Source organism: Symphalangus syndactylus, chromosome 3 (genome assembly GCF_028878055.3).
Source record: "Symphalangus syndactylus isolate Jambi chromosome 3, NHGRI_mSymSyn1-v2.1_pri, whole genome shotgun sequence".
NCBI classification, from domain to species: Eukaryota; Metazoa; Chordata; class Mammalia; order Primates; family Hylobatidae; genus Symphalangus; species Symphalangus syndactylus.
This window is the reverse complement of record NC_072425.2, coordinates 62,724,685-62,752,062: the sequence shown is the minus strand read 5'-3', so window position 1 is coordinate 62,752,062 and position 27,378 is coordinate 62,724,685. Positions and strand designations below refer to the sequence as shown.

The 27,378-nt window shown below is 43.8% G+C and overlaps 1 protein-coding gene across 13 annotated transcripts in view; it reads right to left on the bottom strand.

Moving 5' to 3' along the window:
* Positions 1-532: 532 nt before the first annotated feature.
* TLE1 (TLE family member 1, transcriptional corepressor) overlaps positions 533-27,378 on the bottom strand; it is a 106,405-nt gene continuing 79,559 nt past the window's right edge. For all 13 annotated transcript variants that reach the window (XM_055272146.2, XM_055272153.2, XM_055272144.2 and 10 more), the window contains 6 exons: positions 9,889-10,138; positions 7,639-7,886; positions 4,538-4,685; positions 2,359-2,509; positions 1,298-1,374; positions 533-1,155 (listed from right to left, as the gene is read on the bottom strand). In XM_055272146.2, the coding sequence (XP_055128121.1) occupies positions 1,048-1,155; positions 1,298-1,374; positions 2,359-2,509; positions 4,538-4,685; positions 7,639-7,886; positions 9,889-10,138 (982 nt within the window). In that variant the 3' untranslated portion in view covers positions 533-1,047. The remainder of the gene's footprint in view (positions 1,156-1,297; positions 1,375-2,358; positions 2,510-4,537; positions 4,686-7,638; positions 7,887-9,888; positions 10,139-27,378) is intronic.

Genomic DNA, 27,378 nt, shown 5'->3' with positions numbered 1-27,378 from the left:
AGGCTGCAGTGAGATGTGATCATGCCGTTGCACTCCAACCTGGGTAACAAACAGTGTGAACCCAAATCTTTAAACAAAAAAAAAAAAAAAAAGAGAGAGAGAGAATGAAAGAAAGAAAGAGAGAAAGGAAAAGAAAGGGAAAAAGAAAGAAAAGATTAGGCCTTCCTAGAAAAAGGAATATTTTGCCTTTCAATGAATCACCAGAAAAAAGTAGAGCTTTAATTTGTGACCTTGAATCACAATAGTATCATAACAAAAAAACAAATCTTGATGAAGTAATTTTACCTTCCTAAAGAAAACTGTCATTAGTAAACCTTCAATTACTCACAATTCCTAGTCTTGAGTTCCCAGTAACTCAAGCTTGTGAAGGATTAGGTTCTAATGCAATGGGAGCCTACCACCAAATATATTTATAAAATAAGCAGTGCAATTCAAAACTTCCTCTACAAATGTATAATCTTTGTTTATAAAACCCACATTGATGATCCCAAAGCTTTAATAAAAAACAATAAAGAAAGAAAAGGGAAACCACTTATTGGTACTAAAGCCTTTACTGTAATAAACCAAATATATTTACAATTTATACAAATGTTTAACCTTCAACAAAAATACAAAAAAACATTTCACAAGATGCAAAACCAGGAAACAAGTTCATTGGAGACACCACTGCTCTACAAAGGACGGAAAGTGAGGTGAACTGCAAGGAATAGAAAGGTAATCTCACACTTGGGCAAGGGGTGATCCCCAGATCACCCAGAAAGAAAGAATGGGCTGTCACGTGAGTCGGCAGATTCTGTTCCTCAATCCTACAACCCATGGCCCCTCTGTCCGCTTGGCCTTGGTGCTCCATTTGGTCTATGTAGACAGGTGACTTTCTGCTGATGGACTTGTCGCCTCCTCTTTGTAGACTCAAAGTAGTTTCGTGTCAAGGTTTGGAAACAGGTGTTTGTAATTTTTTTTCTCTTTTAAAGTTACAACTTTTCTATTTCTACAAATTCGAAACATTTTGGCCCAATTCAACTATAAACGTTAAACCACATAATGTTTTCAGTAGATGACTTCATAGACTGTAGCCTTCTTGTCCCCTGAGCCAGTGACTATGTACTTATCATCCACAGAGATGTCACAGCTAAGCACTGACGAGGACTCTTTGGACTGGAAGAGAAAACAACAGACTTGTGTTTCATGTGGAATAACGGTACTCAGAGGCCCGGCTCCCTCGGAGGCACCTTCACTCCTGGTTTCAAAGGCGACACTGTGGTCAAATTGTGGATCTAGGTGAGGAGCACTTACTCACCTGGAATATGCTGGCTCCATAGGGGGTCCGCCAAGCATTGAGGAGGTTATCTTTTCCAGTACTCACAAACCATTTACCTAGAATTAGCAAAGGAATATCTAGTTTTCACAAGGTTAAAACTCCTACTATACAATTAGCAACTTGGACTTAATCAAACTAAGAACATTTTTCATGTATGAACTATCATGCCCTAAGGACTGGTCCATGATATGAACAGAGGTTTTAATCTGGGCTCCTCAGTGATTTATCAGTGATCTTGGGTATAATCTAAGAAGTGTCAGCCTCCTTAGTCACTGGATACAGGACTAGTAGCATCATATCCAACACACGGTAACCCTCAAATATAGAATCAATGAAGAATGTGTTCTATTTTAGTCAGTCTCCTCATGATAAAATGGGATTAAAAATTCCCATCTTTAATGGGAATTAAAGGATTAAACATCCAACTTAAGTAAAATGCCAGTCACATCATATAGCATGAAGAAAAATGCTCAATAAGTGATAGGCACTCATCCATCCATCTATCTATCCATCCATCCATCCATCTGTCTGTCCATCCATCTATGCATCCTGTGAACAGATATCTGCCCATCTGCAGTGCACAAGAAGGGTCTCCACATGAACTTCTTCCCTCTTCATCCTCACTGTAGAGTGTAACTAAGTATCTGGATATATCTAAATATCGGCTTCTCTAACCCTGAATTCCTCATCATGGCCAGCTCATAATGACTTCCACTGCCCCTGCCCCATTCTTCAATAAATTCCCACCCACCCCTCTTCAGAGTGGAAACTCATTGTTGTCTCCCAACCCCCCCAAAACAAACTTGTGTCCAAACCTTGTATTAGGCAATTACATTGCCTGCTGACTTTTCTCAAATTAGCAAAACAGACTGAAACAGACATTGCTGTGCTCTGAAGGGCATATTAAAACAATAGAATTATTGCGTCCAGCTGCTCAGAGAACAACATTTTTTCCAGATATGATCTCTACCATATTTTTTTAAGAAGCGTTTTCCATTTGGGCCATCGACGACCGCCAGTTTCCTTTCGGCTGAACTCACCACAATAAGCAAATTTCAGGGACAGCACGCAGCTCTCGTGCAGGTGCAGCTGGTACTTGTCGGGCTTGTTCACGTGCAGCACCTCCACATTGCTGCTCTCCATGCCCACTGCCAGCCACTCCCCGGTGGGGCAGTACCCCAGGGAGAAGATCTGCAAGGAGCAGGACAGGCTCACTCATGATTCTGCCTGATACACTTAGGAAGGGAAGACGCAATGTGAAAAGGGGGGAAATAGCAAGAATGGGGGGAAGTAATCAGCCAAGTACAGACTGTGGGGAGGCCCACAGAGCAAGTGATCTAATGCAGATGAACCAAGTGTCAAAACCTTTAGGAAACTGGAAACATTTGAACCCCTCTGTCCTTTGGGATAACATTAAGAAATGATTCCTAATAATAATGGCATTCATGTGTACATTTTAAAGGAGGCTTTACCTTTCAGAGACACTAACTGAAATACGATCATATATCACCTATCGAGGGGGATAGGTTCTGAGAAATGTGTCGTTAGGTGACTTTTTTTTTTTTTTTTTTTTTTTTTTGAAACGAGGTCTCGCTCTGTCTCCCAGGCTGGAGTGCAGTGGCGCGATCTCGGCTCACTGCAAGCTCCGCCTCCCAGGTTCACGCCATTCTCCTGCCTCAGCCTCCCGAGTAGCTGGGACTACAGGGGCCTGCCACCACGCCCAGCTAAGTTTTTGTATTTTTAGTAGAGATGGGGTTTCACCGTGTTAGCCAGGATGGTCTCGATCTCCTGACCTCGTGATCCGCCTGCCTCAGCCACCCAAAGTGCTGGGATTACAGGCGTGAGCCACCATGCCCGGCCTCGTTAGGTGACTTTATTGTGTGAACTTCAGAGAGTGCATTTACACACATCTAGATAGTGGAGCCTATCGCTCGTAGGCTACAACCCTGCACAGCATGTTACTCTACTGAGTACTGTAGGCAACTGTATCATAATGGGAAGTATTTGTATATCCAGATACATCTAAACATTGAAAAGGTACAGTAAAAATATGGTATTATAATCTTAAGGGACCGCTGTCACATATGTGGTCTGTCCTTGGCTAAAAGGTTATATGGTGCATGACTGTGCTTATGGATAAAATGACATGCTGCTGGAATTTATTTTAAAATAATCCAGTGTTTGGGGGTGGGAACGAGAGTTATCATACGGCCAAATAACTTAAAGCTGAGCGATGGGCATGTGGCATTTATTGTACAATTCTCTGTACTTTCATAAATGCTTGGACATTTGCTGTACTCATATGTATTTGAGAATTTCTCTAAGAAGTTTAAAAATAAGGCAGAATAAAAATTGTATCCTGCTTATGTTGGGAAAGAGTGAAAACAGCAAGACTCTAAGAAACTCAACAAAATGTTAACAGGAATATGAAATTTAGAAGTGTATATGCTTGTTTTCTGTTTCTGTCCTAGTTTTCTGAGTAGAATTATTTTTATTACAAAACAAGGTAAAAAAAATGCCAAGTCATGATCAAAAGAACAATTCTACCACCAGAAAGCATTTAAAATGGCAAACACTGTTTTTTCCAAAACAAGTCTACATTCAGACCCTGAATATCAAAATACTTTTCACAATCTACAAAGTTGCAATTTATATATTATTTCAAAAGTCTGCAAATCTAGTCAGCCACAAGTTCATTTTTTAAAGGATGAGGAATAAAATGGGTATCACTGAGGTACTGTACATTTTTTTAAGCTCTCTGGTGCAGGCAAAATAAATGAACTTTCAGAGCAGCTGTGACTTTACTCTTTGTGACATTCTGCAGATTTCTCAAGTTCTGTTTATTTGGGAATCAAAAAATCATCTCCTACTCCTGCATTAGATGGTGAGAATATGTGCCACAGATCAAACACTGCTGAAGGAAAACTATACATTCCTCACTGTACAAATCCCTTAAACAAACTCATATGTAAATATAACACAGAACACGCCTTAACCTGCAGGATTCTAAAAACCACTCTAGGAGTTTTGGGGAAGGTAGGGACAAGGGTGGTGAAGGAGGAGGTGGTGGTCGTTGTTTTTAAATTAGTTACCTCAAATTCTGCCCTGATCTGTTTGTCCAGCCACTACCATCCTAGGGTAAGGAGGGAGGCTTGTGAGGAGGAAGACACACTCCAGCCACCTCCCAGACTCGGGGGCAGGCGGAAGCCACTCAGTTACCTGGGAGGTGAAGTCGTGCTGCTGCAGCTGCCGCCCCTCGCGCAGGTCCCAGGACCTGACCGTGTTGTCCAAACCGCCTGTCCAGAGCTTGGTGCCATCATTAGAAATGTCAATACAGCTGGCTCCATCTGTGTGGCCCTGGAATTGCCTGATAAAACAAACCAGATTGAATAATGATTTCCTGCCAGAGCTCAAGGTAAACACTGTTGTGTTGTTAGTTTTGGACCCTGTGTGTGTGCGTGTGTGTGTGTCATCCGCCAGTGTCTGCTGATGTGCAAGATCAAACTAACCGTCCCCCGAGGAGGAGGGGAAACAGCACCTGCGATTGTCTTTCCCTTTTTTCACGATCCAAGTGCTAAAGAAATGGAATGCCACTGCAGGTCACTACCCAGAACTTAAATATGCTACTCTGACAAATCCATCTGGAAGGTAAAATTCTTTCCAGGTCTGGAAAAGTGTTTAACTGTTAAATAGAAAATAAAAGACAAACAAACAAAATCCCAATTGTATTCCTTATGGAAAGATAAAGGTCTGTTCTTTAATCATGCAGGCCTGAGTCCATGAGAGAAAGAAATGGGGACGTTACAAGCACAGGGTGTACAGAAGCATTCCTGTTTCCATGAGTGAATCAACACAGCAATGCCCTACGTGCCAACAGAGCATGAGCTCATGTATTTACTCAACCTTGCTTTCTGTGTTAGAAACAGCCCTGCGTTAGGAAATCTGGACTCCCAGAGACAAAGGGTCACGCATGCCAGCCTCCTGACCTCAGAGGCATTGGGCAGAGACAGAGGTAATTGCTGAGACAGACCTATGGGCACCTCAGCAAGACTCTGCCTCCAAGCGGAGCACAAGGTTGTTCTTTAAAGAACCTTGTGCTTCATTCAAAAATCGCCACCAGAAATGATCAGCCAACAGGGATCTGCTGGGCACAGATGCTGTGCAAGGCAACTAGCAGAGCTGCTGAGGGGAGGTCAGTGTAAGCCCCAGCAGGGACGGTGACTGGTGGACTCAGTTCTGCATGCTGAGAGGGAGCTGGTGGGGGAGCGGCCAGAAAAGGCGAGCAAAGTCTAGACCCAGCCTCAGAACCAAGCGGGATCCAGTAAAGAACTGCGTGGGAATTTCAACACCAAGAAGAAAGTTACCATGCTGTTTCTTCCTCCAGGATCCCCACACCTTATCATTCCTGTAGAGCTCCAAACTTTCAACCTGAGCTTGGATTTTAAAGAGTGCAAGGGAAGGAAAAAGCACCACTACTGCCCTAAATTCTAAGCCAAGACGTGAACCATGACTTTCAAAATCGTCTCTCTGCAAGCCATCCCCAACTTCTGCACTTTAGGATCCAAGTTGAGTCCTCTCTCCTGCGGCCGTGCAGGTGGACCTCCAGTGTTTCCACTTGCTTCCCAGACGTCCCCACAGAACACCCAGGCCTGGAGCAGTCCCTGCTTCACTTGGTGAAAGTGTTGCTTTTCTTCCCTTCAAACAGCTCTGGAAATCCAGTGACCCTCTGACTTCTTTTGACCTTTCTAACTCATTAAATGCTGTTCCTCCTTGACTGAAAACACCTTCCTCTGCTGACATACAGTACCTGACGGCTGCTCCCCCATCCCTCTGCCCTCCCTCCATCCATATACTTCAGCACTATTCTCAGGCACATCCTATGACTGTTCAGAACGTGCTGGGTTACAGTGGATACAAAGACATTCAACAGGCTGTACATGGCCCTGTTACATGCGGCAGCCACTAGCCACCTGTGGGCGGTCCAGAGAAAGATTTGTAAGACGTTACTCCATTCTATCCAACAGGTATTTACTCCCCAGGAGCCAGCACGGAGCAAGGGTTCAGAGCAAGACAGCAGAATGCCTGGGCCTCAACTTGGCTCCACCACATCTGACTGTGTGACCTGAAGCCAGTAACTTACCCTCTCTGAGCCTCAGGCACTTCACCTATAAAATGGGGCAAATAGCAGGACAGATGTTATGAGGACTAAGTGGAGGAATATTTGAAAAGTGCTTAGAATTGATATTTCGGAAGTGCTACTTATGGAGTTTTAAAAAAAGAAAAAAACCAAGTAACTTTTGCTAGGATAAAAGGTTGAGAGGGCGTTCGGCTCTGGCTCCATTATTCCATTTTGCTCACCTACACTACCCAGCAAACAGAAGAGGAAAGTAACTGCCGCATTGTCACCCACACACAGGGACCAGGCCCGGCTCAACGACACTTAATGGATTTCTACAGCGGAGGTCTGAAGAGAGTGAGCTGTCATGATGACTTCTGGAGCCCGTCCCTTCTCTGTGCAGCATGAGAAGGGACTTACCAAAAAAGCCACAGACCCCAAACTGCGCCATCCGCAGGGATGGCTTCCCAGCGAAGATGAAACAAGAGTAAAACACATGCTCATTTTACCTTTCATGTTTCATTCGTGCTTACTTTAAAAAGACTTTTTGAGAACAGCTCTGATGTGAGCACTGACTTCTGAAGGGGGCATTTGGTGGGGGAGCTGAGGAAAGACACAAGGGTACCAGAACTGCAGCTGCTGCTATGGTGACGGGGCGGATGCCAGGACGCCAGGCAGAGCCCTGTGGGCTCCTGGGTGGAACCACCCCTGGGCAGGTCTCCTATTTCATTATTAAGATACTTTAAAACCATTTTGTGGGCAAAATTCATAGAATCTCCTCTTCTCGTGTCCCTTTGTTGATTTTCTGTTATCTTTTATCAGTTGGCTCTTGTCTGCACCAAATTCTAGCCAAAGCCCAAAACATCTAGTATCAAGGGCCTTTTGTGCTGCCGTGCAATCCACATTAGGCCACCCCTTGGCAAAAGCCAGAAATATTTTTAGAATAAGTTTGGAGTCTGTATGTGGGCTGAAGAATTGGCACACTAAGGAGATAGAAAGTCTCAGTGACACCAGGAATAGTAGCAAGACTGTAAGCCCCCCAAAGGCAGCAACACAGTTGTCTTTGTTCCCCCATCACCTAGCCGCATGCCTGGCATTCAAGAGGCTTTTATTGTGTGGGCTGCGGGCAGCCAGAGAGAAGCAGAGGTGATAGGCCCAGCTGCTCAAGAAGTGAACCCCTCCTCAGATGACCATCTTTGCTTACCTCACTAGTGTCTGGTTGTGCAGATCCCACACAGCGATGTTGCCGTCGCTGCAGCATGAGAAGCAGACCTTGGAATCGGGGCTGATGGCCAGGGCGTAGCAGGCGGGGGCCGAGGACGTCAGCTCCGCCTTGATGCGTGGGGTTGGAGCCGCCAGGTCCCAAATGGACAAAGTACTGGCTTCCCCTCCCACTATGAGAGTGCAGCCATCAGGTAGCAATTTACAGGAACGGATATAATTGTCTCTGTTCTGTAAAATAAACATAATTCATTGCTATAATGAATTACCGAGCAATCATAGCACCATGTTCTCTAATGGCAGTCTTGGTTTTTTAAGAGTGGCGTTTCATGGACACTCTAACACATCAAGAGTTCTCTAGTCAAGATTGGGGTCCAAGTACAACTGTCTCCTTCAAAATAGTAAACAAAACAAATTCATAGGAGCTTAGGTAACTGCTTCTGGTGTCCTGCGTCACAGAGCTGAAACTATCTAGGTATGAGGTACAGGTGTACACATAGTTCCCTGAGAAGAAACCACTTTTCCAAGCTAGTTTATAAATCTACCTCAACATCCTGCATTATTTACCTCTTGGAAACTGCAGGCCCACCCTCTATGTTTCGGTCTTCTTTATACTTAGCACATTACCTCATTAGTCAGAAGGATTCTTGCTAAGAATTTACCAGAGCTTCTTTCTCAAGTTGTCATGTGGCTGCTGTTATATTTAAGCCCCTCGATGCAAAGGCCAAAGAACCTGATAAAAGCAGGCATCTTTCCATCAAAACCAACACATATGAAGGGGGTGGGGGGCCCCTCACATGATCAACCCCTGAAAGATGCAGATATGGCTAAAGTTTGCTTACATGCTTTTAAAGATGGATTATCTTTCAAAGATTAAAGAAATTTTAAGCACGTGACTTCAACAAAGGATACTCCTACTGCTATAGAATATTGGGCCATATTTAAATACGAATTTCATGAATGAAGACATTTTGAAGTTATTTGGTTTTTTTAAAAAATGCACTAATAACTATGCTAAAAAAGTCTGTGTTTCAAAAACACTGCCACTCTGCTTTTTGGAAACACTTTCTCCGTAATCCCTACAATTTTCCAGGCAGGCAGTGGGTACATGGCACCATCTTCAACAGCAGAGTGCAGGCAGACACCACGCCAGGGAAGGGCAGGGCAGCTCGGAGTCTGCTTAAGGCCAGTGGTATGTGCTCTGTAAATCCTGGGGTTATAGTTTAGAGATCAGAACATGGCCGGGCGCGGTGGCTCACGCCTATAATCCCAGCACTTTGGGAGGCCGAGGTGGGTGGATCACAAGGTCAGGAGATAGAGACCATCCTGGCTAACACGGTGAAACCCCATCTCTACTAAAAATACAAAAAATTAGCCGGGCGTGGTGGTGGGCGCCTGTAGTCCCAGCTACTAGGGAGGCTGAGGCAGGAGAATGGCGTGAACGCGGGAGGCGGAGCCTGCAGTGAGCTGAGATCCAGCCACTGCACTCCAGCCTGTGCGACACAGCGAGACTCCGTCCCAAAAAAAAAAGAGAGAGAGAGAGATCGGAACATGTCCCAACATGTTTTATGTCCCTGAAAAATGCAAAATGGTATTCTCAGGCTCTGTTTTATGTCCCTGAAAAATGCAAAATGGAATTCTCAGACTCTGAGTGGATGTGGCTTAGGTACTCTGGGAAAGCATTCTCACTGCTCTCTTTTGTTGATGGCTGTCCTGGGTCTTTGCAGTGACAGCCTTTAACCCTTTCCTGAAGTTAAGGTCATAAAACCTAACCAGCTCTCTCAGGTCTCCCTTAAAAACACAGACCCTGTTCAGAATGGTTTTTATGCCATGTTATCAAATATTTACTATTCTGTATTTATCTAAAGGCTATAGGTCAATTAAAAACCGAGTGGATGGCAAGGATCAGAGTCCAGGCCAAGTTGTGCTTTTGTCCATTAAATGGGAAACTCTCTTTTGTAACACACATCCATACACAAGGACAGCCTCTGTAAACCACTGTAAAATATTTTTTAAAAAGAAATCCATCAACTCTGGGATTTAGCCAGTACAACAGCAACAAATGAAACCTTCGCATTTAAACGGGGAGCCGAGGGGGTTAAATACCCAACACAGGAAACAGAAGGGGCTTCTATTTCCTCATAATGGGAATAAAACCCAGGCCCACACAGCTATTTCCTTATTGAATCTCCAGGGAGAAATTGCCCTTGTGCACCAGTTCCTGTTCACTCACCAGACAGTCGAGCTGGGAGACAGGACTCTTATTGCCAGGGTGGCTGATGTCCCAGACCTTGACGCAGCCCTTCCCGCCCGTATACACGTGTCTCGTGGGGTTGCTGATGGTCACCGCACACACCACCTCCCCGTGGTTGAGGGTGTTGATCTGGCGAGCATGCCGGGGGATTCCAGGTCCAATGAGGGCGTCGGGGGGAAAAGGGACAGGCTGCATTTGACCGTCTGCAGTAACGTGGAAGGAGTATGCACTTTTGGAAAAACAATTGGAGAGAAGACACAAAACACATTTACAGAGGAAGCAGTCGTTATCTCGGCAATGTGCTACGACTACGAAAAAGACGAAAAAAAGGAAAGATTCTCTTGTATAGTTTCCTTTGAAATCAATACAAGTCGAAGTATTTACTGATGGTGCAAATTTAAAATAATTAATAGCAGAAATCTAGCGTGTACCAAATGACATACATATTGAACTGTATTTAGAATTTTTTAAAGGTTTTAAATTGTTCTTACCCATTCTGTAAAGCATTCCCTCAAATCTCATTATAAAACACTTAATGTACTTCCAAATGAACATAAAATACCTCCTTCCATGTATCTTGTGTAATTGTATGATTTCTTAGTATAATTTTAAATGATTATTTTCTCTGCTAAAGATGAAGCCCTTAAGAACTAATAATAATTAAACAGAGTAGATAGTGTATTTCAACAGCAAAAACAACCCCCAAAAAAACAGCTTTCTAAAAATACCAGTTTATGGTTTGGACTTCAACTTTCTTGTGCTTAAGGAAGAGAAAATAAGATTATCTTATATGGCTTTAAACAGAGATTTTAGGTTTCCTACTCAACAATCTTCCTTGCCTACCTTGGTTAGGAACGCCACAAGGCAGCAAAGTGCCCAGCTAAAAAACTAGTCTTCTCCGCTCTCCTTTACCCTGGCCTGCCTATGTTCTGACCAATGAGGTATAAGAAGAAGCTGTTAGATGGCATTTTGAGGAAGTTCTGAACTTGAAAGAGAGGAGAGGGATGGGGGATATGGGAACTCTCTGTAACTTTCCACTCTATTTTGCCAAGAACCTATAACTGCTCTAAAAAAATAAATAGGGAGAGAGCATACCTGCCCTCTTCTCTTCTTCCTTCCCACTGCCTGAGCTAAGAGCAAGACGACTGGTGCTCCTATAGCCTCTCTGGGCCACAGGTTGATTTCAAAGACAGAAATCAATTGCTGGATAGCAAAGATTTGGAACCAACCCCAATGCCCTTCAATGACAGACTGGATAAAGAAAATGTGGCACATACACACCATGGAATACTATGAAGCCATAAAAAAAAAAGGATGAGTTCATGTCCCTTGCAGAGACATGGATGAAACTGGAAACCATCATTCCCAGCAAACTAACACAGGAACAGAAAACCAAACCCTGTATGTTCTCACTCATAAATGGGAGTTGAACAATGAGAATGAGATCGCGCCACTGCACTCCAGCCTGGGCGACAAGAGCGAGACTCCATCTTAAAAAAATATATATATATGCACATTCTACTTTGAAGACCACTACTTCCACTTTCTTAACTTGAAATGACTAGGAGAGCTAGAAGTTCAAACCATAAACAATAAGTGAAGTATGCACTGCTTCCTCCTTCCCATTACCCTCGAGAAAGTCTGGGCCCTTTCTGGAGCTTGTCATTGGCAGCTTTAAATATAATGTAAACACCATGAGTACTAACACAGAGCTTAAATTTTCATTTTAATACAAACTCAAATTTTGTAAAGTAACTTAGCAAGCACAAAACTGAAAACCGATTATGCCAGGTCTCTACCACCCTGCACTTAAAACCCACATACATTTGCTTGAAAATAAAATGCATGCTATTATCTTCCCTCCATAAAAGCAAAACATCAGACACATGAAGACTTTTTTCAACCACAGGACACAATCTCAATCTGTTATCTGCTGGCAAATCGGTTCCAGTAACTAAAAGTAAATAGCTTTTTGGCCCAAATCCTTAATGTTACTCTTAATTTGAATGAATAAGCACATATAATGGGAACCATGGAGACTGTCCTAGGAAATAAATACACATATAAAAACAATATAGCTCAAAGCTCTCACATCACCAAACCACTCAATTTCATTTTTTATCCAACAGGATTATTTGGTGTCCTTAGCAATATATCGAGTCCACGTGGTATTTCAACATGCACATTATAGTTAGTTGAACAGGAACCTATGCCACTTATTATGGGATATTTGGAGTCATAATCAAATAGCATTTTGTTGCCCTTGAAGACTGCCACAGAACTATGGGAGTTTAAGTCTATTCATGTCCTACAAGAATTCTAGGCTTTGAAGAATGCTCAACAAACAAAGTCCAGTAGCCAAGTTCTATGACTCAGAATCAGGCTCCATGCTCTGGGTCCAAAAACAACAAAAAAATAGCCAGGTGATACTGAAGAAATGACAAGTAAATTTCCATAAAATTAAACAATTGAGGCTGGGCGTGGTGGCTCACGCCTGTATTCCCAGCACTCTGGGAGGCCGAGGCAGGCGGATTATGAGATCAGGAGATCAAGGCCATCCTGGCTAACAGAGTGAAACCCTATCTCTACTAAAAATGCAAAAAAATTAGCCAGGTGTGGTGGCGGGTGCCTATAGTCCCAGCTACTCGGGAGGCTGAGGCAGGAGAATGGCGTGAACCCGGGAGGCGGAGCTTGCAGTGAGCCGAGATCGCGCCACTGCACTCCAGCCTGGGCAAAAGGGACTCTGTCTCAAAAAAAATAATAATAATAATAATTAAAAAAATAAAAGTAAAACAATTGAGTTGCACATGATTTATAAGGATGGTGGTTAAGATGGAGAAACTGCTTCTCAAAGATCTCGGTGCTATGAGAGAAATGACATATGTGAGGATTAGTTTTTCTCTGTGTACCACAAATCAAGCTGGGCACCTCCAGGTAAGGCCAGGTTTCCATGAGGCACCCTTTCAGCAATCTCAGATATTTCAGAGAAAGGAAATTTTATCTTCCTCCAACTGGAAGCCTGCTTATCATAGAGTTAAATGTTCCAGATTAAATAGATGCACCGAGTAACAGACGGGAGATCTGTCTACTGATCTTTGGAAGACACCCACTTCTCTCCCAGGTGTCCTCTTCTTTAAACTGCACAGGAGGCCTGCGATCATCATACGGAGGCAATTTAAAATTGATTCACAATACAGCGAGCTGCTGTCAGAAGCTGTGAACACTCATCCATCCCACGGGAAACCCATATGGATGTTAATACATCAGTCACAGGGGGCCTCGCAGGAAGCTGGTGCTGCCCGCAGTGCTGGAGAGCCAAATCAAATGAACACACCAGAGCAACACAAAGGGCGGATGAGTCTTTAGGAGGGATCAACTGGAAGGGAAAAACCAGGGGAGGAAATTATTCACCTACAATAATAACAGAGCTTTTTCAATAAAAGGCCACAATGAGGGCTCATCATGACAATGGTAAAGGGATCCCAGAAGGAAACTTAACTTTCTCTACTGGTTGAGGAAGTAGGAAAAGTAAAACCAATCAGAAAGAGGAATATATAAACAGATAGTGAGTATTCATCAATATCGCTCACACCTGAATTCAGAATGAAGCCAGATACAAAATAATGGACATGGAAATGACTGCATTTCTAGAATTTCGAACACAGGCAAAACTCATCTGCAGTATTGAAAGTCAAGGAGGTGGTTAACCTTCGTGACTGCAAGGGGCATGGCAGGGGTTTCTGGGCAATGATCCTGCCCTGTTCCTTGATCCAAGGGCTGGTTACACAGGTGGCTGCCTTTGGTGAAAAGTCACTGAGCTAGACACGTATGATTCATGCACTTTTCTGTGTGGGTATGGTATTCCAATATTTAAAGTTTGGATTCATTTACTTATTCAAGAGAAAGCCGAGGGGAAGGCTGTTAACCAGTTAACACATTAGATTAGGTCCACAGCCAAATCAAGTGCCCAAACTTTGCTGTTAAATGAACCTCTCTCTGGTTCTCTGGCCACATCAACTGCGGTCTTGCCAATCAGCCAGCCTGCAGTCGAGAATGTGTCCGTTTCGTGATCCATAAGATAGGAATAATAAAATATAGAGGTCGCAGGGGTTGCTGTAAGGATTAAAGTGGTAACAGCTGCAAAACACTTAGCACAGCACTTGACACCTGCAATGAGTCTTCAGGAAATGACAGTATTGTTATCGCACCACCATGAATTAAAAAAAAGCCAAGTGAAGATATGTTGAATTGAGGGCTTTATCTCAACCAGTGGACAAGTATGTGGGTCAGGGAATGTGGAAAGGGAGGAAGACGCAGGGTGGGGATCAGGAAAGCACAAGGGCAGTGACGAGGTAACAAAAAACACAAAATTTGTAAGTCATCAAAGGTGAGAGTGGGGGAAATGGCATTCTGCAAAGACTAGAACAAACGCCCAAAGCGTAGAGATGGATGTTTGGATAGAATCGTGGCAAACTGCAGGGCAGAAAGTCAGTCCTGGATCCCTCATTAGGGGCCACACAGCGAAGCCCACCTGCATCTCAGAAAGCCTCAGAACTGAGCCCCAGCCCCCACCTAGCTTTCTGAATCAAGCTCCTACAGATCAGGATCGCTTCTGATTCTGAAGTCTGGTGTCAGAATCGAAAAGAATAAAGCCCAGTCGACTTGACAGATGTAAAAAGTGAATGAAATAAAAACCCATTAAGAGCAGGGGGCTTTTCATTTACTGGGCACACAGCAGAGGTGAAGGAACTAAAAGCAAAGAGTCCCCATCAGGCTCCTTCGCAGCCACAGTGAACTGGAAAACAAGACTGTGTTCCAAGGGGGCAGGTTGATTTTTCCTAGCAGACCAGGCTCCTGTTAATAAAACTATGCTGTGTTCTGTGGTCAAAGGAAAACAGGTGTTTACAGGGTTGTTGGTTTCCTGGAAATAGGATCTGCAGTGGCAGAATCAAGTAAACAATAATGAAGAACCACAGACCCCGGAGATGATGGCTGCGGTCAAGCCCCGCTGCCTATGGACTTGGCACTCTGGATGTGAAATTGTTAGCTATATTAACAAGGATCAAAAATCTGATCGTGTCAAAAACCTTCATTCACTCTTCAAGCTCTTTAGGGCTCATGAAGCCCTTTACAATTTAGTGCCAACAAGTCTTATTTCATGTGACCTTAAACTCCCAGCCACGTAGGACAACAGGCCAGTCCCCTAAAATATCACATGCCGTCACATCTCCAAGTTGCGCACAAACTGTTCCCTCCTGCTAGAATAGCACCGCCTCCCTCCCAAGTACACGCCGCTTCCTCCCTCCCTCTGCCTGCCATGACCTCCCCAGCCTTGATGATTCTTTCCCAGGGTCCTAACCTTTCCTACTAACCTCTCTAGTAGTATTTCTCATGCGGTGAACATTTATGTCTTTCCCATTCCAGCGTTCTTCAGGGGTAGGCAGAAGGTTTCGCCAGCCGGCACTTTATCAATGGATCAGAACACCACAAGCTGTCTACTGTTACCTAATCACTTATATATTGAGGAAAAGTTGCCCTGGTAAGGAAAATCTGCTAAAATAAGGTGGGCATTCCTCTCTAAGCCCCTGAGTTATGCCAGCCAACTTTTCCCAGGCAATGTCTAGCAATTATACCAAATGTCACTACGAGATGGTAGCAGTTTTCCTAAGGGGGAAAGGCAGTCTCTAGAGAGCAGACTTAGACCACAAAAAAGACAGTGAAAGCAATGACAATAATGAAGTGAAATCCATAGCTTTCCCCTAAGCCAGCTAAATCCAGTGGATGCTGGGCCCTTCCCAAGCAAGCTGTGGCAGAAGCAACCAGAGGTCACATGGAACAAGCTCCATCCTGCATCTGGGCCCTGGAAAGCAGGACCCACACAGTCAAGTGCAAGAAGTCAGAAGGCACAAGCAATTGCTTCAGTTTAATGACCAGTAACATGTGGGCACCATGCCTAACCAACTTGAGCCTCATTTCCCCATTTTTACAACGTGCCCTGACAAAACTTAGCCTATGAACAGGACTGCTGAGGTGTGAAGTAATGAAGCCACATGGGAAAGGACTTCAAGAAAACTATGAAGCGCAATATAGTCAACCTTTGTTTGCCACGTCACAGGAGGGGGCTCACTATCCCCTTACTGTTTAGAGATGAGGGAAGGTGGCACAGGAGAGGCTAAGTAACTCGCCCATAACCACCCAGCTATTAAGCGGTAGACCAACTCCAGCTCAGCCCAGCTGCAAAAGTGGAGCTGTTAATCTTTACCTTAGCTTCCACGTCAGCACTATCTGTGACGTTATCCCCTCAAGAGGGATAACGTGGGACCCACCAGGACAAAGACACCTACCCCACACAACGTGAGCAACATAAGGCATGTCGACATCGTGAGTGTGACTGTGGGGGCTGGGTTCCTTATAGAATGGATGAGAATAATGTAATTTATGGTTCCGGAGGATACTCTTAGCCTGAAAACTAATAAAGTTGGTGGCTGGGAGGAATAGTGACATGGGGCTCATAAGAAAATCAGTCTTATTATTCTATGATTTTAGAAGAAAGTATAATTTACCTGCTATGGGTAAAACCTTCCTCTGTCAATTTTTTTTAAGGGTCTGCACATCTAACCCATAACATCTACAAAATTTTCCCAGTTTGGCCACTCGCGTATTCTTCCAAATAGAAAATATGCAGAACAGGGTATAATTCCCACCTTATTTGGAAGACAGCATTTCTGCGTTAACGGACGGCTTTATTAACAACTAACTTGAAAGCGGCAAACTTCAAAGCATTAGGTTGGGGGACTCTTTGTTTCCTTATTTAGATGCATACACTCTATTTTCATTTTTTTTAAAAAGGCAAATACCAAACTTCTTAAAATGGATATGTAAAAGAAGATTACAAACAAAGAAAACAAGAAACAGATGACCTAAGTTGATAAATGAGGAAGTATTCCAGCCAAAGTCAACATTTAAGATTCTGAGTTCTAGGACCTAACTTCCTCTATCAATTACACGTTTCCAAACTTCTCAACATGCTGGGGCAGGAACAAGGCTCCAAAACAGGACAAAGATACAAATGGAGAAATTCTTGGATGGAAAGTAAAACAAAAAGAGGCTTAATATATTGCTATTTCAAAGCTAAACTAAAAAATTCCAGCAAAGGAACTATCACTACAGACAAAAACGAGCATTATCCAAGCAAGAAATATACACAGTATATTTATATCCCATAAACCAAAAGTCATTTCTGACAAGGTGAAGAGGGACAGAGAGAAGTAAAGTGAGGAATTATTGTAGCTAAACACAACTGACATCAAAAGGAAGGTCCTCCCAGCTACTCAGGAGGCTGAGGCAGGAGGATCCCCTGAGCTCAGGAGTTCGAGGTCACCCTGGAGATCCGCATCTCATTTTTCTTTTTAAAAAGGAAGGGCCTCACCTCAACTTAATTTCAAAAAATTAAGCTACATATTCCTATATCAGAAGGTAGAAAAACAGAAGTTAAACTAATGCCCACATGGCAATAATAAGGAACAAAACGGGCATGTTATTTTTAGCATTTAATAGACCAAAAAAAAAAAAAAAACCTACCCAAATATCACTGTGATGGTCAATTTTATATGTCAACTTGATTAAATCAACTAAGGGACACCAGGGTGGCTGATAAAACTATTTCTAGGTGTGCCTCTGGGGCTGTTTCTAGAAGAGATTAGCATTTGAATAGGAAACCTGAGTAAAGAAGGTCCCCTCACCAATGCAGGTGGGTATCACTGAAGGCCTGGACAGGACAGAAAGTTAGAGGAGGAGCAAATGTGCCCTTTGCTTGAGCTGGAACATCTACTTGCTGCTCTTGATTATCAGTGCTGCTGGTTCTCGGGCCTCAGCTTGGAGTAGAGCTACGCCGGCTTTCCCAGGCCTCCAGCTTGCAGACAATAAATCATGGGATTTCTCAGTCTACACAGTCATGTGAGCCAATCCCTCCAAATAACTCCTCCATATCCATATCTATAGTTTATTGGTTCTGTTTCTCTGGAGAACCCAGAGTCATACAACCCCATCAAATAAAAAGAAGGCTGAATCAATTTTCAAGTCCACTAAATAAGCAAGCTGTGGAATCTAGACAAAAACAGAGAAACCAGAAGATCAGAAACAGAAAAAGTGGGGTAAAAGGGGGAAGCCCCTGGCCACTGAAACTTTTTCTTGGCTAAAAGCCTGGAAAGGGTATCTAATCACTGCTCCAAGTGTTTTCCTATGAGGCAATTTTACCCCAATTTTAAGATTTTTCTTTTCCCTTTAGGCTGTAAACCAAAAAGGTACTTTAAAGATTTATTTAAACACTAAACAAGTGGGTAGAAGATTTCTAAATTACATGTCTGGCATTAAAACATAGGGTGAAAGGACCTGTAACTACCCTAGACTCTTAAGCCAAACTATTATTAGCCTGAGTTATTACTGACCTCTAGGTGCTAATATATAAGGCAGGTAGAGCACAGCCCCCAGGTATTTATAGGGAGAACAGCAGTGCTACAGTGCCAGAAAAAAAAAAAAAAAAAGTCTAACTAAACTTTGGAATTTCTCTTACCAATGATCTCCACAGAGCTCAGGGGAATAAATATCCTAAAACTAAAAATGAATTCAAGTTATGCTGAACTAAACAATACCAATTAAATCCAGCCTTGAGGGTGTGAAAACAAGTTCAGGGTTACCTCTTATAAGCCAACACTACTTAATAATTCGAAAATGCGAACCAAGGATCTCCTGTAGAAAAGAATGAATCACAGGGTCTTACACAATCCTGGACCTGTCTCCCACCTATTCAAGGCAACGAACATTTGTTTCCTGGGTGTCTATGCTCAAGGGACAAGACTTTGGGAACTTCCATCCCACTGGGGAGGAAGCAGATAGAAACACGGCTTGTACACGATTATAATCCAAGCTCAAAGTGTGAGAAGTGTCATAAGATGTTTCACAGTGCAACTGGAGGGAGACCATAGATGGGAAGGCATCCATGAAGGCTTCATGAAGGAGGCAGCAACTCAAGTGGGCTTTGAAAGACAGAAAATACTTCAACAGGAAGACACCAGTGGGAAGGGAAGCTGCTCCAGGGAGCAGGGGCTGGAGTCATCAGGGAACAGAGGCTCATCCCACTGGGTTAGCACAGGATGTAAAGCGCACAGGACATGGCACCGGAAAAGCAGGCCGGGGGGATATTACCAGCAGGGCCTTGAAGGGCACATCGGTTTATGCAGGTCGAACATCCCTTATCCAAAATGCTTCAGAACCAGAAGTGTTTCTGATCTCGGATTTTTTTCAGACTTCAGAATATTTACACATACATAAATGAGTTATCTTGGGGATGGGACCCAGTCTAAACACAAAATTCATTTTTGTTTCATACAGACCTTATGCACTTAGCCTGAAGGTGATTTTAGTTTTCCCTTGGGGATGCCAAATAAACTGTGTGTTGTGTGTTTTGACCGCACCTTGTCACATGAGGTCAGGTGTGGAATTTTCCATGTGTGGCATCATGTCGGTACTCAAAAAGCTTCAGATTTTGAAGCATTTTGGATTTTGAATGTTCAAATTAAGATGCTCAATTAGGTGTACATGGGAGTCTTCACAAGGAAATGAAGACCCGAAGAAGTGACCAGGGCAGACAGCTTGTATCACCTTTTTTTTTTTTTTTTTTTGCACAAGTTTTCCCCCAATATATCTACCTCTTAGTTACTTTCCCACAATTTACTGCCTCCAGCCCAAAACTCTTTTTCTTGTCATGTCTTCACAAATTTGTCATTTCTTTGTATAAAAGTGATACAAGGTCAGGCGTGGTGGCTCATGCCTGTAATCCCAGCACTTTGGGAGGCCAAGGCGGGTGGATCACCTGAGGTTATGAACTCAAGACCAGCCTGGCCAACATGGTGAAACCCCATTTCTACTCAATGTATTCAACTTTTGAAGATCTCTGTGCAACACACAGACCTGATAAGTGCTTTACAATAAAGAATAAACCGACAGCAATTTGATGAGGAAGGAAGACAACACTCATCGAGGACCTTACTGACAAAACTGGGCATGAGAAAGGTGAGAATTTTAACAAAGAATAAGACTGTTAAAAAAAAAATGCGAGTTAAATGGGGAAGAATCTAACATTCGAGTTTGGGTTCAGATGTCAGAGGGAATGGGAATGATGCTTTAACAAAGAGAAGAAGTTTGGGGAGGCTGGAATGGGTATGAGAGAGGAGGGAAGGTGACCAGGGTGGTTGGGAAACCCATCTTGTCATCTTAACACCGGAAACAGGAGTGTGGAATGGTAGCACTACAAGTCTTCTTGCTCTGTTCCACTCTGATTGACAACAGTGTGAAGCCACAGGGCCTTTGCACATGCTGGTCTCTCCGCCTAGAGGTTCAGCCCCTTCCCCTATTGGGTTAGTGTAGCTCTGAAAACCCTTCCGCCGGGAATCCCTGCTTGACCCTCCCCAATGGGATCAGTCACCCATGCCCTGTCATAGGCTTTCTAGGACAGTGTTCCTCTGTAATAGCTCTGTGGTAGTCTCAGGGTCTACAATTCTGCCTTTGATTTTGTGATTATTTAACTCATGTTCCCCTTGAAGGAGTTTGGGATATGCCACACCAAATATGCCCCTTTGGTATATTGGTTATTTTGAGCTGAAAACACTTGAGAAATGAGAGATCCAGGAAAGACTTTCTGACCTCTCTCTTTCTATATAAAAACAGGCCATAAAATTTCCCATGAGAAAGGTGCCCTCCCTGTACCAGAAACAAGAAGAACAGCCTTATCACCAGTCTGCGAATCAACACTAAAAGGGATGTGTATAAATAAACTTACCAAAATAACCTTTGTCTCCCACAGGTTTTCCCCCAATATATCTATCTCTTAGTTACTTCCCCACAATTTACTGCCTCCAGCCCAAAACTCTTTTTCTTGTCATGTCTTCACAAATTTGTCATTTCTTTGTATAAAAGTGATACAAGGTCAGGCGTGGTGGCTCATGCCTGTAATCCCAGCACTTTGGGAGGCCAAGGCGGGTGGATCACCTGAGGTTATGAACTCAAGACCAGCCTGGCCAACATGGTGAAACCCCATTTCTACTCAAAATACAAAAACTAGCTGGACATGGTGTACGCTTGTAATCCCAGCTACTTGGGAGGCTGAGGAAGGAGAATTGCTTGAACCTGGGAGGTAGAGGTAAGTGAGCTGAGACTGGGCCACTACACTCCAGCCTGGATGACAGAACAAGACTTTGTCTCAAAAAAAAGGTGATACAAGCTGTCTGCCCTGGTCACTTCTTCGGGTCTTCATTTCCTTGTGAAGACTCCCATGTACACCTAAATTCTTAATAAGACTTGCGTGCATTTCTCCTGTTAATCTATCTTATGTCAGTTTGATTCTCAGGCCCAGCTGCAGCTCTGAGAGGGCAAAAGAGAATTTTTCCTTCCCTGCACCCCATCCTAGGCTGTGAGCTCCCAGTGGGGTCTCCTATACCTATGCAGGAGGTCTCAATAAAATCTGTGAAAGTGTGTATGGAAAGGAAGTGACAGGGTCTGGATCTTAGTGAGCAGGTGATATGGGAACCCTAAATCACGGCCCACAAGAGAGGGCTGAAGCGACAGACAAATTCTAGCCAGAAGAGAAGCCTCAGAGTGGTGTGGAGGTCTCCAAACACTGAAGAGCTGCCATGAGGATGATAGATTAGCAGCGTGCTGTGTGGTCTCAGTGGGTAGGAAAGAGCCAGGATTGATGGGTCAAAGTTCCAGGGAGACAGATTCAGCTCAAGGGCTAGAAGAATTTTCACAGAGTCATGGAAAATGCATTGCTCTGGGCAGCAGTGGCTCCCCCAGCCTTGGACATGCATGTTCAGAGGCACACAGTCACTGCACGAGGCTATCTTAGCAGACTTGAACCATGGATAAGCATTTATACTAAAGGGACATTAAGGTCCCTTCTGCCCCAGCTGAACTCTTCTGGCTGTAACACTCAGGAGGCACTCATCCATCTGCACATGGATCCCTCAAGCTCTCTCTCTGTGCACGACACAGACTGTGCCTCCCCGATTCCCTGGGAAACTTATTCCTTCCTGCATGTGCTTCAGCTTCAGCTTCACCCCATGAAGTCTTTCTGACCCTAATTTTGGTCACTTCTTTACATGTCTCCCTATCACCCACCGCTCTTCCTCAAGAGCACGTATCACAAGTTAAACTAGGATATTTACTCTTCTTTTAATGACATCATCATCAAGCCCCCACGGGCAGAGAAGGCTGAGAATACCCTTTCCTGGAGCGCACCTGGCATCGCACACAAAGCCTTACAGTTCACACTCGGTCTATGAATGGCAACTGTGCCTTCCGTCTGCCTCACCCAAGCATTCTTTCCGTGGATATTTTTCAGAGAATTATTTGTATAACCTTTAACACCTTGTTCACTCTACCCTGGACACATGAGTTTGTCCTCATTTCTCTTAAGTGCCTCAGACCAGCCCCACTCAACGTGTGGTCAGCAAACACTGGCTACTGTTTGCAGTGAGATGAGTGCAGTCATCAAGAGTGAGCGACAGCAACCTGAGGACTTACGGCTGTTGACTCTTGTAACAACAAAAAATGGACTTGGATTTTGTATCTTTTTCCTCCTATTCATTTGTATTGTATGTTACAAATGTATCCATCTTTGACTTACTCGGGAAAAAACTGGTCTGTCACCATAAATGGTTTGAGCAGCACTGCCTCAGGCAGTATTACTTTACTAAATAGTAAGAACAGCAAGTCCTCTCATACTAATTAATAGATAAATATGGGCAGTCATATGTAGAAAGCTGAATCCCTTCCTTACACACCTTATACAAAAGTTAATTCAAGATGGATTAAAGATTTAAATGTTAGACCTAAAACCATAAAAATCCTAGAAGAAAACCTAGGCAATACCATTCAGGACATAGGCATGGGCAAGGACTTCATGACTAAAACACCAAAAGCAATGGTAACAAAAGCCAAAATAGACAAGTGGGATCTAATTGAACTAAAGAGCTTCTGCATAGCAAAAGAAACTACCATCAGAGTGAACAGGCAACCTATGGAACGGGAGAACATTTTTGCAATCTACTCATCTGACAAAGGGCTAATATCCAGAATCTACAAAGAACTTAAACAAATTTACAAGAAAAAAACAACCATCAAAAAGTGGGCAAAGGATATGAACAGACACTTCTTAAAAGACATTTATGCAGCCAACAGACACATGAAAAAATGCTCATCATCACTGGTCATCGGAGAAATGCAAATCAAAACCACGAGATACCATCTCACGCCAGTTAGAATGGCCATCATTAAAAAAGCAGGAAACAACAGATGCTGGAAAGGATGTGGGGAAACAGGAACACTTTTACACTGCTGGTGGGAGTGTAAATTAGTTCAACCATTGTGGAAGATAGTGTGGCGATTCCTCAGGGATCTAGAACTAGAAATACCATTTGACCCAGCCATTCCATTACTGGGTATATACTCAAACGATTATAAATCATGCTGCTATAGAGACACATGCACACATATGTTTATTGTAGCACTATTCACAATAGCAAAGACTTGGAACCAACCCAAATGTCCATCAATGATAGACTGGATTAAGAAAATGTGGCACATATACATTATGGAATACTATGCAGCCATAAAAAAGGATGAGTTCATGTCCTTTGCAGGGACATGGATGAAGCCGGAAACCATCATTCTCAGCAAACTGTCACAAGGACAGAAAACCAAACACCGCATGTTGTCACTCATAGGTGGGAGTTGAACAATGAGAACACTTGGACACAGGTGGGGAACATCAGACACTGGGGCCTGTCAGCAGTTGGGGGGCTGGGGGAGGGATAGCATTAGGAGAAATACCTAATGTAAATGACAAGTTGATGGGTGCAGAAGACCAATATGGCACATGTATACCTATGTAACAAACCTGCACATGTGCACATGTGTACCCTAGAACTTAAAAGTATAATTAAAAAAATACATACAAATGTATAGAGGCAGTAAGATTGTATAGAGCCCAGATCCTGGCAACTATGGCAAAGTTCGTTTTTCCTACTAAGTCTATCTTCCTCACATAATATGGCTCAAACATGAAAGAGAATCCTAAAAAATATATTTTAGGCTGGGCATGATGGCTCATGCCTATAGTCCCAGCACTTTGGGAGGCCATGGCAAGAGGATCACTTGAGCCCAGCAGTTCGAAACCAGCCTAGGCAACCCAGGGAGACCCAGAAGTGTCTCTAAAAAAAAAAAAAATAAAGAGATAGAGAGAGAGACTTTAATTATTTCAGAGACAGCAGTGATTGCCAAAGGCCAATGGCCATTTTGACCAAGATGAGAAAAGTACCCTGACATAGTCTCACAACATTGGCCACTGTGTCCACTGTCCTTGTCCTTAGGCACATTGTGATTCTAGTTTGCACAGCTCTGAACACAAAGAAATGCAAGGTGCTTACAAGCCAAGGACATGAATACTTAACTCTAATAAGCATGATATTACTTCTGTCTTACAACTGATCCTGTTAACACACACACACATATAAGGAACAGGGTCCAATTTAACTGTGCCCACCTACCAGCCTTCCACCCTAGCATCACAGCTCACAGCTCTGCTCACTGGCCTTCCCCCACTGCATCTTCTATTACACCCAAGGTGGGGGCTTAGCAGCTGAACACACGCCCCGTACCTCTAACCCTTGAAGCTAGCTTTCCTTAAGGGTCAGCTGAACTTGGCCTTATTTGCCTATTATTCCACCAAAGGTTCATGAGTTACTGGTATTACTGCTTCTCATCACAACTTTACTGGTTTGCCCTTTATCCACTCACCTATCAGTAGAACACAACAGCTACAACACCGCTGGCAACCACAGATAGGAAATGCTCACAAGTGCCCCAAGGACCTCCCAGGCTGGAAGCAGAGGGGCATTCCCAAATTTCCAAGAAAACACACCAGACAGTAACTAGTTCATGGGTACTCAACTGGATGAGAACTACCAGCTAAGTGAACATTGAGCAATACTACCCAATTCCCTTCATTGGGCAGAGATGTCATCATAAACTGCTAACATCGCTACTGATTCCTAGTGTAGACAAAAACCTCATTTCATAATGAATCAAATATTGTGAAATAGATATTAAAATACATGAAAAGTAGAGCAATGGGAATCGACTTTCCTAAAAAGCAGGTGACAGGGTAAGAAATTCAATTTTATCTCATGCTGGTGGTTTATTTGAAACAAGGCTCTTATCAAAACCACACAAGGATGACCGCGGGCAGCTGAGTGGACTGCTCAAAATAATTCAACATGCTGGGCGTGGTGGCTCATGCCTGTAATCCAAGCACTTTGGGAGGCCGAGGCAGGAGGACCATGTGAAGCCAGGAGTTTGAGACCAGCCTGGGCAGATAGGGAGACTCTGTCACTACAAAAATAAATTTAAAAATTGGGCAGGTATGGTGACACATGCCTGTAGTCTTAGCTACTCAGGAAGCCAAGGCAGGAAGATGGCTGGAGCCCAGGAGGCTGCGAGCCCAGGAGCTGTGATTGTGCCACTGCATTTCAGCCTGGGCGACAGAGCAAGACTCTGTTTCTAAAAATAAAAAACTCACTAATGTGACATGCAAGTGATGTACCGATAAAAGCTGAAAGCAACCACATGAAGGCAAGGGTATGACAAAAATAAACTGAAGGCCTAAGACAAGTAGCACCAGTATCTTTATTGAAAAAAAATCAGCTGGGCACGGTGGCTCACGCCTGTAATCCCAGCACTAAGAGGCTGAGCTGGGCAGATCAACTGAGGTCAGGAGTTCAAGACCAGCCTGACCAATATGATGAAACTCCATCTCTACTAAAAATACAAAAATTAGCCAGGCGTAGTGGCATGCACCCATAATCCCAGCTACTCGAGAGGCTGAGACAGGAGAATTGCTTGAACCCAGGAGGCAGAGATTGCAGTGAGCCGAGATTGCACCATTGCACTCCAGCCTCGGCAACAAGTGAAACTCCGTCTCAAAAAAAAAGAAAAAGAAAAAAAACAACAACATTTGCAAAGACGTGCCGTCTTTCCTTTCCTTTCCTTTTTGAGACAGAGTCTCCCTCTGTCACCCAGGCTGGAGTGCAGTGGCGTGATCTTCACTCACTGCAACCTCTGCCACCCAGGTTCAAGCGATTCTCCAGTCTCAGCCTCCTGAGTAGCTGGGATTGCAGGCACATACCACCATGCCCAGCTAATTTTTGTATTTTTAGTAGAGACGGGGTTTCACCACATTGGCCAGGCTGGTCTCGAACCCCCAAACTCAGGTGATCCACCCGCCTCAGCCTCCCAAAGTGCTAGGATTACAGGAGTGAGCCACCGCGCCTGGCCTCTGCTATTTTCTATCTTAGGAGAAGGCAGAGTTTTGCTGCTAAGCAAAACAGACCTTCCCATTTCAATTCTGCTGTTTAAAAAATTTGAGAACTTTAGCAATTCTTTGAAATCACACTTATAATTACTAACATTATGAAAATGAAGCAATTTTTAAAGTGACCCAGGAAGAACAGCCAATTGAGTTTTTTTAAATTCCAATGCTTGGCTGGGCGTGGTGGCTCACGCTCGTAATCCCAGCACTTTGGGAGGCCGAGGCGGGCAGATCACGAGGTCAGGAGATCGAGACCACGGTGAAACCCCGTCTCTACTAAAAATACAAAAAAATTAGCCGGGCGTGGTGGCGGGCGCCTGTAGTCCCAGCTACTCGGAGAGGCTGAGGCAGGAGAATGGCGTGAACCCGGGAAGCGGAGCTTGCAGTGAGCCGAGATTGCGCCACTGCACTCCAGCCTGGGTGACAGAGCGAGACTCCGTCTCAAAAAAAAAAAAAAAAAAAATTCCAATGCTTTTGTGCACTGGACACAAAATGAACGTTAACTTTTCCTGCTTCCCCACGAAGCCACTTTGCTTTTTATAATTCTAGATCTCTCAGAGCACTCATCAAAACTTTACTTGGGGGTAAACCTGGGGTGCTGGCATCCAACACAACCTACCCTTCAAATAACTTGTTTCCACCAAAATAAGAAAAAGGTGGCACAGAGCTGGGTAAAGAGATGACACATTTCAAAAAAGTGTCTAAGCCTGCAAGAGTTCGTGACAGCTGACTGCCCACAGCACAGCACTGTTGGGAATCTCCAGTAGCTGCCCTCTAACCAAATGGCAGAGCAGAGCAGCTTTCTGAGGGGTCAGGCGAAGAGGGCCAGCCACCTCCAGCGCTTTCCTCCCACCTCGTCCTCATCTCCAACAGTTTCTCTCCAGAAATAACTAAACTTAGGAGATCACCCCCAGGGAGAAGACAGAGGCATGACACCTACTAGTTGCCTATTTATAGAAAGTGTTAACATTCCTCAGGAAAAGACACCAGAAATCTCCTTGGAAACGCCCAAGCCTGTACTCCCTTTGGAATTCTAGTCTGCTAAT